The sequence below is a fragment of the Fonsecaea erecta genome (assembly GCF_001651985.1).
Source record: "Fonsecaea erecta strain CBS 125763 chromosome Unknown Scaff5, whole genome shotgun sequence".
Classification (NCBI taxonomy): Eukaryota; Fungi; Ascomycota; class Eurotiomycetes; order Chaetothyriales; family Herpotrichiellaceae; genus Fonsecaea; species Fonsecaea erecta.
In genome coordinates this window covers 2581320-2596029 of record NW_017387248.1, presented here as the reverse complement: position 1 = coordinate 2596029, position 14710 = coordinate 2581320, and the positions used below count along the sequence as shown (strand labels likewise).

At 52.1% G+C, this 14710-nt stretch overlaps 5 protein-coding genes across 5 annotated transcripts; all 5 read right to left on the bottom strand.

Annotated features, from left to right (window-relative positions):
• Positions 1-557: 557 nt before the first annotated feature.
• AYL99_06996 (hypothetical protein) lies at positions 558-3029 on the bottom strand (the record flags this gene model as incomplete). The annotated part of the gene is made up of 1 exon (XM_018838505.1): positions 558-3029. One exon carries the CDS (start codon positions 3027-3029, stop codon positions 558-560), a length of 2472 nt encoding a protein of 823 aa, XP_018693065.1.
• Positions 3030-4229: 1200 nt separating this feature from the next.
• AYL99_06995 (hypothetical protein) lies at positions 4230-8106 on the bottom strand (the record flags this gene model as incomplete). The annotated part of the gene is made up of 5 exons (XM_018838504.1): positions 4230-5155; positions 5221-5799; positions 5851-7300; positions 7356-7766; positions 7819-8106. The coding sequence occupies 5 exons, from the start codon at positions 8104-8106 to the stop codon at positions 4230-4232; spliced, it is 3654 nt and encodes a 1217-aa protein (XP_018693064.1).
• A 746-nt stretch (positions 8107-8852) lies between these two features.
• Positions 8853-10165, bottom strand: AYL99_06994 (N-acetylglucosamine-6-phosphate deacetylase; the record flags this gene model as incomplete). Its single annotated transcript, XM_018838503.1, has 2 exons — positions 8853-9701; positions 9821-10165. The coding sequence occupies 2 exons, from the start codon at positions 10163-10165 to the stop codon at positions 8853-8855; spliced, it is 1194 nt and encodes a 397-aa protein (XP_018693063.1).
• Positions 10166-10626: 461 nt separating this feature from the next.
• On the bottom strand, positions 10627-11455 carry AYL99_06993 (hypothetical protein; the record flags this gene model as incomplete). Its single annotated transcript, XM_018838502.1, has 2 exons — positions 10627-10697; positions 10765-11455. The coding sequence occupies 2 exons, from the start codon at positions 11453-11455 to the stop codon at positions 10627-10629; spliced, it is 762 nt and encodes a 253-aa protein (XP_018693062.1).
• A 1316-nt stretch (positions 11456-12771) lies between these two features.
• On the bottom strand, positions 12772-14597 carry AYL99_06992 (hypothetical protein; the record flags this gene model as incomplete). The annotated part of the gene is made up of 2 exons (XM_018838501.1): positions 12772-14215; positions 14263-14597. 2 exons carry the CDS (start codon positions 14595-14597, stop codon positions 12772-12774), a joined length of 1779 nt encoding a protein of 592 aa, XP_018693061.1.
• Between the last annotated feature and the right edge of the window lie 113 nt (positions 14598-14710).

Sequence of the window (14710 nt, the reverse complement as noted above, 5' to 3'; positions counted from 1 at the left end):
AATAATATGGGCAAGCACCACCTCCGACCACCAACCTCTTAATGCCACTACGTTCGGCGGCTGTCCCACGACTCGGTAATCGAGGTACTACTCTTCCCCTCTTCTTGTGTTGTAAACGCCGTTCCGTTCCAAATAATAGCCTCCTTGTTTTTAGACGCACTGGTGGCTCTGGCCATCAAATGTACCGCTCTGATACGCCAGACCGCGACATTTTTCAAGACTTGGTTTCGGTAGATGCCCGATTGATTGTATTGCCTCAGCCAAACAACGACGCTTCCGTCGAGAGGACTAGGCACACAGCTCGGGTCACATTAACTGATCAGGCTGTAGCTAAAGTTCAGAAGAAAGTCTTAAGGGGGGGTTGATAAGGTCTTTTATTCATTTGATTCTGGTCGTCAAGAAGGTCGTGTCAAGTCAAAAGCAATACCCAAACACTTTTGACGCCGTGTACATATGCACCTAGTCCGTCGGACTGTGTTCATGCCCAATCTATACGGGCATATATCCCATCACCCAGTATATGACTGTACAACTTTCCGGGCCACCGCGCTTCTCCCTTATGCGTACCGAGCACTTTGTCCTCGCTGGGGATAGCCATCCCACCCGCCGTAAGCAGGCGGTGGCTGAGGAGGATACCAGCCCTGCGGGGAGGTCATTTGTACAGGCGATGGTTCCCATCCACCACCATATCCACGATCTCTCATCTGTGGAGGAATTTGAGGTCCATCCCAACCTCCACGCTGAGCTGGCTGGACTCCACGTCTGTGCCGACGTTGCCCGGGAACAATACCATCCAATTTCTGGCCTCGCGGCCGTCGACATGCCCTGATGCAGCATCCGAGAATAGCAAGCAGCAGGAGGCCTCCAAGCGCACTGGCGAGAGCAATGACCAGAGTTTTGTTATCGTCGATCCATGACTTGACTTCGCCTCCGATGGTGCTCCCTTTGCACACACCATTCTCGCATCGCCCCCCGCCGCCACACGGAGTACCATCCAGGAAGTTTTGTTGCATGCTGTAACAGACGTTGGGTCCAAAGTCTGGACTGGCACAGCTCAGAGTACAGGTTTGACTGTTGCATGCATAAGTGTCATTGTCGCTCGTATAGCTGCCCATTAGAGTTTTGCACTGAAGGTCTCGACTCGTGCATTGGCCACTAGCACACTTGAGGCCATTGCCACAGTCGGATCCGTCGGGCGCCGTGGTGTCTGCCGGGCATGTTCCATTAGTGCCAGAGCATGTTTCAGCAGGATCACATTGCCCTGTGCTAGCACGACAGACGGTCCCCGTCGAAGCAAACTGGCAAGTCGACGTACAACAACCTTCGTTGCTGGGGTCACAGACAGCGCCTGTATTGAACTTGCAAGTTGTGGGGTTGCAGCAGCTGTTCCCGGCACAAGATTCAGTGCCGCCACAATCACAGTCTTCGCCCTCCTCGACAATTCCATTGCCGCACTGGTTACCGCTAATCGTGACGACGCCTTTATTATCAGTAAGGCATTGCGACTGAACAGAGTTGCGGCCCAGCGCGCTGCAAATGTTTCCGACTGAGCAGGGCGAGAATTTGGTGATGTCTGACGAAGAGTAAGGATTCATCATGTATTGAGCATTTGCATCGCACGTGGTGGAGGAGAGCGGGCAACACTGGCCAGAATTGACAATGTTGGAGTCGGCACAAGTGCTGGAATCGCAGTCGTGGACAGCTCCGAAAGTATGACCACTCTCGTGCGCAAATACTTGCCACTCAGTCGAGGTCTTCGCGATAACGTTTGCGCCGGTGACGCTTTGAGAGTTGCCGCTAGTGTCTGTCTGTGAAGTAGAGCCGTGGTTGCACAACTGTCCAAGCCACGCCAGGCCGACTTCAGCTCCAGTGTTGCAAGTGGTGAAGAGAGACCAGTAAGCGTTGTCATCCCCTCGCTGGCCACGCCATGACGAGAACAGGTTGAGCCGTTGTGTTATATCGGTGCTGCTTGAGCAACCTACGTTCCACGGCGTCTGAGTGCTTGCCGTCCCTGGACATTCGCCATCGGAAACGGTCAGGTTGCGGAGGCCGAGGGTGATGTTGAAAGTTGATTGGTATAGCTCAGAAGCAGTATTGACCAGGCTGATGATATATTGTCGCAAGCTATCGGTTGAGTTGAAACTCGCGGTATACGTACAGTCGGAAGCGACGCCGACCAAGGCCACTTTGCGAGTGGTTGGGCAACCAGCGGTGCTGCCAATGGTGGATGCCAGATTAACACCAGCTGAATTGCCTGAGCCCACTCCGCCGCCATCAATATTACTCTGTCGCTTTTCGAACATATTGGAAATGGACATGGCGCCCATGTCTCCCCAGAAGCCGTCATCACGTTTAAGCATCAAGTCACGATAGATGGGATGATCGGGATGGGTGTTGAACTCCAACTTGTCAGAGGCGCATGTCAGATCCACGCTTCGTTTGAGCTCCGTATGAGACTGGCGGCTGACGTCCGAGTCACGCCAGACAGCCATATACTCATCATCATCTTCTTCCAGTACGGGATCGAGTTCGTGTCGGGTAGCCATATAGTTGGACTTCAATTGAACATTGTGGTGATTGCCCATGACGGTGAAAGCGCCCTCAAAGAGAGGTTTGATTCCATCCCGCCTTACAGCAATTCGAGCCCATCCCACATGTCGATTTACTCCGTCGTCATCGACAAGAAATGCCTTTCCCTGGTAGATCTTGTGTTCCTCCCGCTGCATCTTTTCGACATGTCTGACATTGCCATACTTGTCAACAAATTCAATGTATGAATCTTCATGGATGATGTCTTGGTTGGGTTCCAGGTTCAGTCGAACATGCTGGGTGTTGTGATGGAGATCGAAAGTCAAGTCGAAAGTGGATGTACAGTGTACCCTTTGTGACGGCGTTTGTATCCAAGGGTTTTCAATTAATGATAGGTAGTTTAACGGATTCCTGGATTGAGAGTGTCCATCGACGGTGCTCGCGAGCGATAGCAATAAGCATGCTGCAACACCCGCGGCCAGATTTTGAAGAAGGCGCATCTTGCGCTTATGGAAGATTAGAAGGTGAGGCTGGAGGTGAGATTGCGCAGGTTGCGGAGGGTGTCTCGATTACGCTCGATTCAATTGCATTGGAAGCACAATCAGGCTGTCGAGGTCGAAATGCCCAGATAAGCAAAGAGGGTCCGATCAGTCAGCGAAAGAATTTCGTCTTGCTGCTGTTGTTGTTGCTGTACACAAAATGGAAATGAGGAGGCAGGGTGGAGGTGTTGGAGCGCAGGTAGAGTTGCTGCTGTGTTTTATGCTAGCGAAGGGCAGAAGGAACTTATAACAGACTGTGTACTGTACACAGAAGATAGGTAGAACGACGGATGTAGAGCGAGGAAGAACGAATGTAGTTGTCGTATGCCCAGACGGGTGATGCGGACGAAGGTGCAGTGGTCTTGAGGATGGGATGGGCGGCGGTAGTATGGGTAGAGAAGTGCAACAAGGAGAAGGCGTCACCTAGCAGTGGGCTGCGGCTGGCGTCGGTGGGCGCAGCCACCCAAAACCCAAGTGACCGGGGTCCTGGGGAACGCCCTACCTACTGTAGCCAATATGACGAGTCGCCAAGGAGCCGCTAAGAAGCCGCTGGCTAGTGCAAAGACGCCGAGGATTATCACTGCCACGGTCAGCAAAACTCCGACCGCTCAACACTGCACGTCTACCACGCACATATCTTGGTGAGAAGAGACCTCGATCCATTCGAACCAGTACTGGCCCGCCAATTTGTATTGTAGTGCATAGAGATAGTTCGGAGCATAACTACACTGCTATTCAACGTGGCACCGGCGGCTCGAACGTGGTTATGCTATCACAAGAGATAGATGCCTAGACTTCAGCCACGACAGTATCTACGTTTTTAGCGATCGTGCGGATTGCCTAGATACTAGCAGCTGCGAACTACTCGGTACATGGGACATCACTCCGTACATGATCTCGGATATCGGCATTTCTGTTTCGCCCTTGCTGCCAGTGCCGCCAAAACACCTCTGATACACACTAGAAACCCTCGGTATGAACACAGATCGACGGTGGATCCTCACGAGCTCCTCTTCCTTTTGACACTTCCGAGAAGTTCGTTGTATCGAATTTATCTCCAAGCCTATAGTCGCAGAGCATCGTTCCCTTTTTGCTTCTTGAGAACTCCGTTCACTCAAACGAACGCTGAAAACTGAATATATTCAGCGGTCTGTATCTTTATCAAGCCTCGGTTTCGACGCCAGGCTCTCTTCCACCAAGCCCGCCTGTGAACCGCTTCTTGATTTTGCTCATTCCAATCTTTGCTTCATCTTTGGCAAACTTGACGTTTCTCGCGGGTGTCCATTGTGACAGACCTCGATGCTTGCGCTCTTCCGATCGTTTTCCAGCCTTCTTCTCGAAACCACTGTCTCTCTTCTGCACGGGCTGGACGGAGTTTGTCGAGGCTTCGGTCATGGTCGTGTAGCCGGTTTCGCCTGTCGCCATGGTATCAGCACTCGGTCGCCCATTAACGTCCTCAGTATGCCCGTTTGGGCCATCGAGGCCATCGACATGCTTGGGGTCTTTGTTGAATGCCCCCTCCGGAACGTTGGTGGCATCAGTGATGCCTAGATCTGACGAATCATCATCGATCGGCTCAGCGTCGTCATCATCGTTATCTGAGGGATTATATGGATCGTGGGGAGGCTCATCAACACCGGGCTCGGCAATCTTTTCATGAGTTTTGTTGGTATATGCCCTCGGATCATGACTGAATGCCCCAGACCAGTCTTCGCCGGTCTTGCTGAGCCATTTGCGCTTCTCTTTCTCCGATGCTTCTTGGGTGAGGATGTCGCGACCCTCTTTCAGGGAGGCGTCGTGCAATTCCTGGATGTTCTCTGGCACTTCGCCTTGTACAACTCGCTCACGCACGCCTTCGGTCAAGCAAGCCTCGAATGTCTCATACGTCTCTCGGCTATTGTTGTCCACAATGAAGTCTCGGTGCGACTCGTCCATGCCGGCCTTAAATCGACCTCGGAACTGAAGGCGGCCAACCTCCTTCAAGTCCTCCAAGCCTTTTTCCATAAACGCCTTGACGTTCTCTTCAGTAATGTAATTTTGGACGAGCCGGTTACCATTCTTGGTAGTCCAAATGGGAATATCGATTGCTGTCTCTTCGTTGTCAACCAAATTCTGAAGCAAGATGAAGCGTACGCCGCCGCTCCACGTTTACCTGTCACGTGGAACTCGAAAATCACGGGCGATCGGTATCGGTACTTGACAGGAAGACGGACATGGTTGTTGTTCTCACTAGAAACATCGAAGTAAACACCATCACCCCCTTCGTTGTTGTGGCATTGTGTCCGAGGGATTTTGCCGACACTGCCGCCTGTACGGAGTTTAAGCTTGGAGTTTGCATTCCAACCCGTGGCCACGATTCTGTCTGAAATGAATTCGAAGGTGCCAACATCCCAACCCAGCATGTTGGGAGGAAGTCGGGTCTCCACACTTCGGAAGAGCAGCGAAATCCTGATCCGGCCGAATCCAATACCCCCGTCCAGAGGGTACCACCTGGTCACTTGGGAGCTCGTGGTGAGGATGTCTGATAAGCGAAGGGGCACAACACCTAAGATAGGGTCGTGCTCTCGGTTGCGCTGATCACGAACGGTGATTGTGACTATCCCAGACCTCCAGTCACGCATAAAGCGCTCCGTGCCAGCGTTGAAGATGGGTTTGCTGCTGACAGCCTTTGCTCGAGTGCGGTAAACTAGTGTGTCATTAAACAGAATGGTACAGTAAGAGGTTGGGAGTTCTAAGCAATCAGTCAGTGCAGGAAGAGGACAAACGGGACATGGGAACTCACTGATGCTCTCTTCCTCGGTACTCTCACCGTAGGGCTTGGCGGGCTCAAACTCTTTACCTTTCCGATTGCCATCACTCCCTTTGATGTTCTCGAGTTCGAGGCTGACAATTTGGTGGATGATAACGCTACAGATGCCGCTAGGCCACAACGGATCAGGAGGAGTATGTGCCACGGCATCTGCGTCTTCGGAGTCAATGACACCCTTCTCATCTTGGAGCCTCTCGTCATGCTGGAGCCCCTCTGGAAGGTTCTTGTCCTTGCCGTCGGTGCGAAGAGCAGGTCGAAACTTGGGCTTGCCAAAATAGCCTACTTCCCAGTGCAGCTCACCCGGCATCTCGCTTCCTTGCTGAGTGCCGGCGAGTTTTGAGATCTGAGGATACATTTTACCTGGATGCTGAATCATTTTCTGCATCGACAACTCGACTTTGCCCACCATGTCATCTGAAGAGTTGCGGTCTGAGTCCCACAATTCGACGCTTAGTTGTTCATCGGCCTTGATGAGCTCAGGGGTGACAAGAAGAGCGGCAGTTTCTTCCCAGACAGGGTTGAGGTCGTCCGTGATGACACGAGTGCAATACATTGGCTTTCCATATTTGGAGAAGGACAGATTGATATAGGGGTCGCTTCCACCATATTTGCTACCACGGCGATCTTGCTTGCTGAGGCCGATGGCGCGATGGATCCGAATCCACATTACTCCCATGGCCTGTGTGTCTTTGGTGATATCGTCTCCTTGCAGCATGGACTTAAGGTCGAGCTGCATCGACTTTGGAGCAACATACATGCTTGCCGCTGCGCCGATCGCGTAGTTGACGAAGTTTGATATCAATGGCAGGTTGAGGATATTAACCCCTTTCTGTACCATCGGAATGCAGCCTGCCTGCACATGGGGAACGCCCATGAGAGTAAAGGTAAGACTCTTTGCGAAAGGTGGCTCAGGAGTCATCTGCAGTCGCAAGCGCACGGTTCCAACAAGCTCTTGAAGCTCAACAAAGATTGGTAGAGGGACCCCAATGAGGCCCTTGATACCGAGATAGAAGACAAGGTTCATATGCATGTTCCTTGCTCTTGAAGCCGCAGAAGCACGATCACCGGCGGGTTTGGCGTGATATGCAAAAGCAATTTCGAGGTTGTAGTAGTCACCACCTTCCTCGTCCGCTGCAGCTTCTTGTGGGTCTTTCGTCTTTTTATTTTCTTCATGGATGCTCTGCTTGAGCTCGTGCATCTTCGAGTCAGGCAGAGCTCGCAAACTGAGAATTCGAATAGGGTTGCTGCCTTGATCGATCTCGGCCACTCTGACATTGTTGATGACAGCAGGAACAGATGCTTGCATGACATCTTCCAGAGTATCTGCCACAGCAGCAAACATATCCGGGTTGATCAAGCCCCAAACAACGCCCAGAAAGGTGTTCATCCATTCGACTGACTCAGGGAGAAGGTTTGCCACAGCCTGTCAACATTAGCTTTGGGATGCGTAAAGCTGGCGGACGGGTACGAAATCTCACCGTTTGCCCCCTGCTCTGCTCACTGCTCCATTCCACCTCACGGCCACTTCGTACAACTTCTTTCATCCACAACCAGACGGCGGAGGAGACGCACATCCCTAGTGGAATCAATCCCTTGAGAGAGCCACCAAACATCTTGCCAAAGATGACAATGGAGATGAGAATGGCAATGCACAGCCCACCGGCACGATTCTCAAGAAGCTCAAACATCGGCTCATAGCTGACCGAAGGGGTGGGGTGGAACAGGATATTGGTCTTTTCTCCATGAATGGGAACGTCAGAAGTGCTGCCTTCAGCGATCGGGTCTGGAGGGGCAGTGATGTCCTGCTTTTCCTTATACTCGGGATTCTTCTGAGTAGGATCCGTCGCTACTGTGGTAGGTTTGCCCAGGTTTGCGTTTGGCACCGAGAGCTGATCAAAAGTCAATTGATATCGGCTTGATCAATGGAAATTGCACTCATACCTGGGGATTGTCGGCCCTTTTCATGTACTCCTTCCCAACATCTGCAATGACCACTTGATTACCGGTGACTGGATCTGTCACAGTCTGGCCACCTTTCTTTTGTTTTTCATTTTTGTGCGGAGTAACTTCAGCAGAATATTGTTGGGCCTCTTCGGAAAGCTTCTGTGCATTGATAGCCTTGTCTCTTTCAGTTTTGCCCTTGTCAAGATTTGCAACAAACTCCTTGATGTTGGGGATGCGATTTGTGCCGCTCCAGGGCTTCCCGGACTTCTGTTGCTGAGCTTCCATGATCGTCCCTAGGAAGAGGGGCTCGCCCCCAGTGGCAGGGTGGTTGTGCCCGGGGTCAAGGAGATCCAAAGGCTGCGGAGAAGGTTAAGTGGGAGGCAGTTCTGGCGAGAAGCTCCTGAAGACGAGGAAGGGAGTGAGTATGGGAGAAGTAAAGAAAAGTAGTGAGAATAAGATGGTGAGCAGCCCAGCACGGGACAGACTGTTCCATCTTGAATTTCATAGTTGGCTGGGAGTATGATGTCTACTCCCAATCTGCCAATGTGCTGTGACGTAACCACACTACCTCTCGCAAGCTGTCACCCTTGACTGAGGGGGGAAAGGATGCGGGTAACAAAGGCGTGTGTGGCTTGCCTCAAGCCTGAAGATGAGCCAACAACGTGTCGATGCTGGGCATGTCTGGGGCTCACTAGGCTCCAGCGGGGCCTACGGGGCCTTACTTAGGCGAAAGCTCGTCGCTTAGCTGGCGATCAAGATCCAAACTGCACACGCCATCGTCAGCCAACACCCAAAAATCATGGAACTTGCATCAAGCTAAGCAGCTTCAATCCGGAATCGGCTGACAGGAAGAGAGGCTGAGGGCGTCGGTCCCGTTCACATGTCTATGGATTTGAGTCTATCTCGATCTGCGTGCCTACGTGCCTACGTACCTACGCCACACAATGTTATCATCATCTGCTCATCCCTTTGCTACTCTTAATGAGTCGTTCTCATTACTGACACCACCACTGTTTGTTCAAGCGTCTCCATCACGCTCTCGCCCATACCTTAGTTCCCCTGATCCAAGTCTCCAAAACAGTTCCCTCTTCGTCCAGAATTGCAAAATCAGCACGTCGGCCAGGTTCGAGCCTCCCTCTCTTGCTCTCGCCCATCATATCTGCAACGTTTTCGGTGACACACTGTACAGCTTCGGCGAGATTACAACCGGTGAATGCCATAGCATTCCGGATGCACTCGTCCAGCGTACAGCAGCTGCCGATCAATGTATCTGTGCCTTCAATGGTCACTCTGTTGCCTTGCTTAACCTGTCGCAGTGGAATCTGCCCGTGTCCACTGTACACCCCATCCGGTAGGCCAGCGAGTTCGATGCTGTCCGTTATGAAGATGCATTTCCTCGGATCGGTGCGCAGGCAAAGAGTTACCACCGAAGGGTGCAGGTGTATTCCATCTGGAATGATCGAGTAATAGCACTTGCCAGTGCTCATCAGCCCAGCAAGCCCCGGTGTGCGATGGTGAAGAGGCAGCATTGCGTTAAAGACATGTGTTAACGCACGGGCACCCATTCGCAGAGCTGCAAGGCCCTCCTCGTAAGTGGCGGCCGAATGCCCTAGAGAGATGACAACGTGAGGGTATTCTTCTTGCAGCTGGCCCACCAGTGAAGTTGATCCGGCCAGTTCTGGTGCCAGTGTGACCAGCTTGATAGCATCCTTGAGATTGCCCTCACCATACAGGATAGTCGGAGATGTTTTCGCCGGTTCTTGGAGGTAGGCGGCATTATGTGCTCCCCGCTTCGAGGCGTTGAGATACGGCCCCTCGACATGTACACCCAGTAAGTCGGCACCGTAGTCAAATTGTCGTGGTCTCAGCACTGGTACTATCTGTTGGGAGCATTCAGTATATTAGAGGAAATGGTTGACCAAATCTTCCATGTCCTGTCGTGAACAGAAGATGCGTGAGGTCGTCGGGCACAGGATAGAATAAGCGAGTTCATGCCTACCTGCTTCCACCGTTCCTTATCCACCGTAGGCACAGTCGCCCACCAGCCTGTCACTCCGTGACGGACTTCCATCTCACTGACGTCTTTTAACTTGTGTTCATCGTCCCCGGGAGCACCCAGGGACAGCTCGGTGAAATGGACACCCTTCATGCCGTTTGTCTGCAGGTCCAAAAACCCTGGCGCAACTATTTTACCATCCAGATCTATCCTCTCCACGCCTTCCTGTCGAAAGTAGTAGTTAGGCGTGATGATTCCTTGCTCGGCGTCAAGGTAAAGATCTTGCGCCACCAATTCTCCCGACATGCAAAGCAGGCAGTTGGTGAAACATTTCAGTGACCGGTCCATTGTGGGCGGAGGCTTCGGCAGTGGAAAGACAAGCTGGACCAGATCGGCATGGACTATGGACTAACAAGAGGAAGGTGACAGTGCTCAATATTGACAAAATTCGAGGAGTTCTTTGGACTCGTATAGATCAAATGGCTGAAGTGTCTTGTCCGCCCACCCGCGCGGCCGTTTTCGCAGAGGCGCTAAAAGCGAGTGGTGGATTCGTCGTCTATCTCTCACCAAATCACCTCAGGCTATATATATTTCAAGCTGGGAGTACTTTGATCGTCACTTCGTAATGAGGTTATTTTGAGATGTACATGTTCAGCCAACTACACAATCAGTTCCACTATTGACCTCTTCCTCTCCCCTGGCCACATCGGCATCTGGGGATCTTCTCGGCTCCTCCGTTGAGGGCTTCGGATCTTCTTTGGCTTCTTTAGACTCTTTCCCCGACCTTGCTGGGTTGGATATCGATGGATCTATAGTCCATTCCCATCTCCTTCGCTTCCGCTTTGATCTTGGAGTTGATGCGCTTTGAGGTCTTTCTGTCCTGCCTTGTTCCAGGTCAGAGAAAGACGAAAGAGATACTGCAGTAGACTTCCGCTTTCTTTTCTTACGCGGCGAGACCTCATCCACGCGAATTCCTCGGGCCTTGTCGCCGTCATCGCCGTCGTCGTCCGTGGAAGTTCCACTTTGGTCTTCACTCTCGGATGGAAGAGATTCGTCATCGGACGAACTTAGGTCTGCATGGCGCATGATGTAATTATTTGTGACAATTTCTTCTTCCAACTCTGCCCGAAAAGCTACCTTCTTGGGCGCTGGGAAAAACACTCGTCGACCGGCCACCCGTGGACTTGCGCTGGCAGAAGGCCGGCGGATATCCCGAGGCAGTGGACCATTCTTCAATATCGAATGAATGCCAAATGGCAGATTTAAGACGTAAGGATGTTCTGAATTTTTCAAAATTGGTGAGGTTGGGTGTGCGCTTCCTCTTGCTTGCGAATGTGATCCGGGTGATGGAAGAGTTGTCACTGGTGATGGTCTGTAGGCAAGATCGAATGTATTGTTGAATGTGTTCAAGGTCGTCGGCGTCGCAGTAGCGCCCATATTGACGCCGTTCTGACGACTGGTCGAGCCGTGAAATGTAGGGGCGAGATCAGAAGTCCTGAGTGACAGTTTCGGCTTTTTCCCCGGCGAGGAAGGATGGTGCGGCCGGACATTTTCTGTCGAAAACATCGATATTGAAGAAACCGGGTCGAGGCGAGATAGAAGATGTGGCATCGACGGAGCCATGGATATGGCAAGCATTTTGCTTTCTGCGGGAGCCGGTGACAATGCTGAAGGCTCACTCATCAAATCAAGAAAGTGGTCTTTTCAACTCCAGCTGAAATGTTCGTGTGCGCCCGTAGTTCTTATGGCCGGGCCAAGTGGGTAAGAGAAATCTACCAAGAGGGGTTTTATTCGAGATTTAGGATGGTTGGCGGTGGTGGTGGTGCATAAGCACGTAAAGGGGTGAGCACGACTCGAAATCGTCAGAGCCACCTTATTAGAATCTTTGATCACTGAGTCGTACCGGTTGAACAGGAAGCGTAATCAGGACACCCATGAGCCTCACATAAGCACCCTGGCACGTATCAAACGAATATAGGCAGCACCGTTTCAAGGAGAGAAAAAGAACGCAGGTCTTCGGGCATGGGCAGCTGATATGGCTGGGCGTGGGAAGGGCCCCGAGGTGGTGAGTACCCACCGCGTCATCCGAGCGAGTACGAGGAATAGCCCACGAGATAAGATGCACCCATATTTGCCGCCCTTGCCCAGCTAAGCAAACCTGTGCTGGCAAATCCTGGAGTATTTGGGATCTTTTCCTGCTCGTTCAGGCACCGAGCGGACCTGGAGTCCTTTCCAGACTCCGTTGACCAGTTCGGCGGTTAGGCGGGTCTTGGTGGGAACGGAGAAACAGGTGTGGCTTGATTGTTGGGCCGGAGGAAGAGCTGGGGAAAGGATAGGGCTCGTGCTCCAGGTGCGTACGTTAGCTTGCCAGGACGGGCGCTTCTTCTTGGCCATGGAGCAGGATTCAGGAACGGTGCTAGGATGATGCTAGAGGAGATCAGGCAAAACGTGGCCTCGATCGCATATCCGCAGCCGCTCGACTCTATTTTCGGCATCGAACTGCCCGAAGTAGCGGGGATGGGCAAAAGGCCAGCGAGGCCAGATTGGGCGGGCGGAGTGATACTATTGGGAGAATTTGGGGCCAGGCCAGGGCAACACGGCCAGATGAACGGGTGATGGGATTCAGGAATAGGCGAGAGAAGGAGTTGGGTTGAAAATAGACGACCCCAGTTAGGTGCCAGTCAGCACCTCGCAACTTTGGTCCTTCCTGGTGCCAAGTGGTTCTATCCACAGCGCCCAATGCGTTTTGGCCGGACAATAGTGGCTCCGATTCCGAGATCAATGGTGGCGGAATTGGGCAGCATGTCGGCGTCTCCTTACGCTGTGTTCTGGACAGCTGAGCCACTGAATCCACACATAATATTGCATAGGCAGCGTCCTGCGTACTCGTAGGACTCCCAATAAAAACCTAATCTAGTTTGTTTGGGTCAGCTGGATGCTGATGGGTCTTGCATCTAATTGCTTAATTCGTGATACCTCCAATGGGCTGCCAATGCGAATGCCGGAATGGTGTTTTCACAGATCTCGCACCGTTCCAATGGCTGGCTCTCGCCATCTTCCGAATTCCAGCCATCCTCTACCGATATGTCAGTATCAGTCTCTGTCCTCGATGCGGCGGGAGACTGAGCAGCTGGAGAATTCGGAATGGCCGATTCAAAGTGATCGGCTTCTTGTGAGTGGATAGTTACTCGGAAGTCCTTGAGCACTTCGTCCTGTCGCCGAAACATTCTTCCAATATCTCGCCCTTGGCTCTCTTTTGTTTCCGCTGCTGTCTCTGCCATGTTCGTAGCTGCAACATTGATCAAGCTGAGATTCCAGCTGCTCTGTTCATGATGCAGTTTTCGGAACATAGGAACTAGTGCTTCCTCGACCAGACGGTCGGCCAGGGTAAAGGACGTCTCACTCAGGCTGAAGACGAAGTTCGGCATAGGTCCTGATCGAGAAGTGCGCTGTAATATCCTTGCTCGTACTCCATCCGGGCCCGGGAGTGGACGAGGTCTTGTAGAGAGTCGCAGAGTTCGCGGATGTGCCATCCAGCGACGCCGCATATTTTCACTTTCACCTCTTCCGTCATCGTCGTCGTCGTCGTCCTCTAATAAATCCATCCGCATGCGTCGAATCAGTCTTTCACTCAAGATGTGGAGCTGCTTCCGGACTTCTTCGAAAGTGTGTAGGTACTTCAAGTACGAATCCTCCTGGCTTATCTGCGAGGGGATGCGCTTCACCTTCGCCACCTCTGAGTGATCAGCACCATGAATCAGATCCCACATCCTTCCACCAATGCCTTTAAACGAGCCTGGACCAGCCAAGATATCATCGAGCAGCTTGGGGCTCATACCAGGAAAGGAGCGAACGTCGTGAACAGTCACTGACTCTTTGGTGCCACCGTACACTAGACCTTCAGAAAAAGCCGCATCTCGACCAAGTACATGGGCGCGGATCTTCTGGGCCAGCTTGGATCCGATGCCGGGGATCTTTCCTATGTCATGGTCATCAAGGAACCGGGTAACATTGCTTTCAGCGCTGCCACTTGGCTCACAAGGTGGCAAAATTGTTGTTTGATTTTTGGGTTTATTGACATTCCCAGCCAACTTGGCCAATAGCTTGTTCATCGCGATTCCCACCGTGGATGTATATCCTTTCTGAGACTCCAACTCGTGTCGAAGATGCCTTGCCAGATGACTCCCAAGCACAAGGCGCAGTCGTAGCTGTTCATCCTCGGATGAGAGCTGGGCAGATGGAGACGGACTCGACGGATAAGTAGGACCATAGACGCTGGAAGCGTCATATACGAAGCCAACAGTAGGGTCGTCTCGGTTCATGCAGAAGAAGGAATGAGAAAGATCATTATGATTGAGCAAATCCATGTTGTAGTCGATCATGTCCGTGCAATCGAGCCTGCAGCGATGTCAGCATGGTACGGAGCTTTGGTGACTCGCACATACCAGACTTCATCAAACCCAAGTCGCTCTGCCCTCCCGCTCCAGATGGACTGCTGGAGGAAATGGTACAGATCCTTGGATGCATCACGAAACCGAGTCAAGTCCTCACCTAGGACAATCACCGCCTCGGGACACACCTTTCTGGCTTCGGTGATAAGCTGGAGTTTTCGTAGGCCTCTCCGGCGAGCCTCATAGTTACAGGTCACCACGATCTGCTTTTGTTGGATGGCCAGAGGCACTGATTTGAGCGCGGGATTCTCATTTTCGACGACTGAGGCGTAGAAACAGTCGTAGTCAAAGTGAATAATGACTCGCTGCGGGCCAGGAGGTCTGTGCATAATAGTGTTAATACCATGATGGCCCAGGCCAATGCTTGATAGGGAGCACGGCTATGGCCTCAGTTGCAGAAATGCCGGTGAAACATGGAAAGAGAGAGGACGACGAGTTGCAG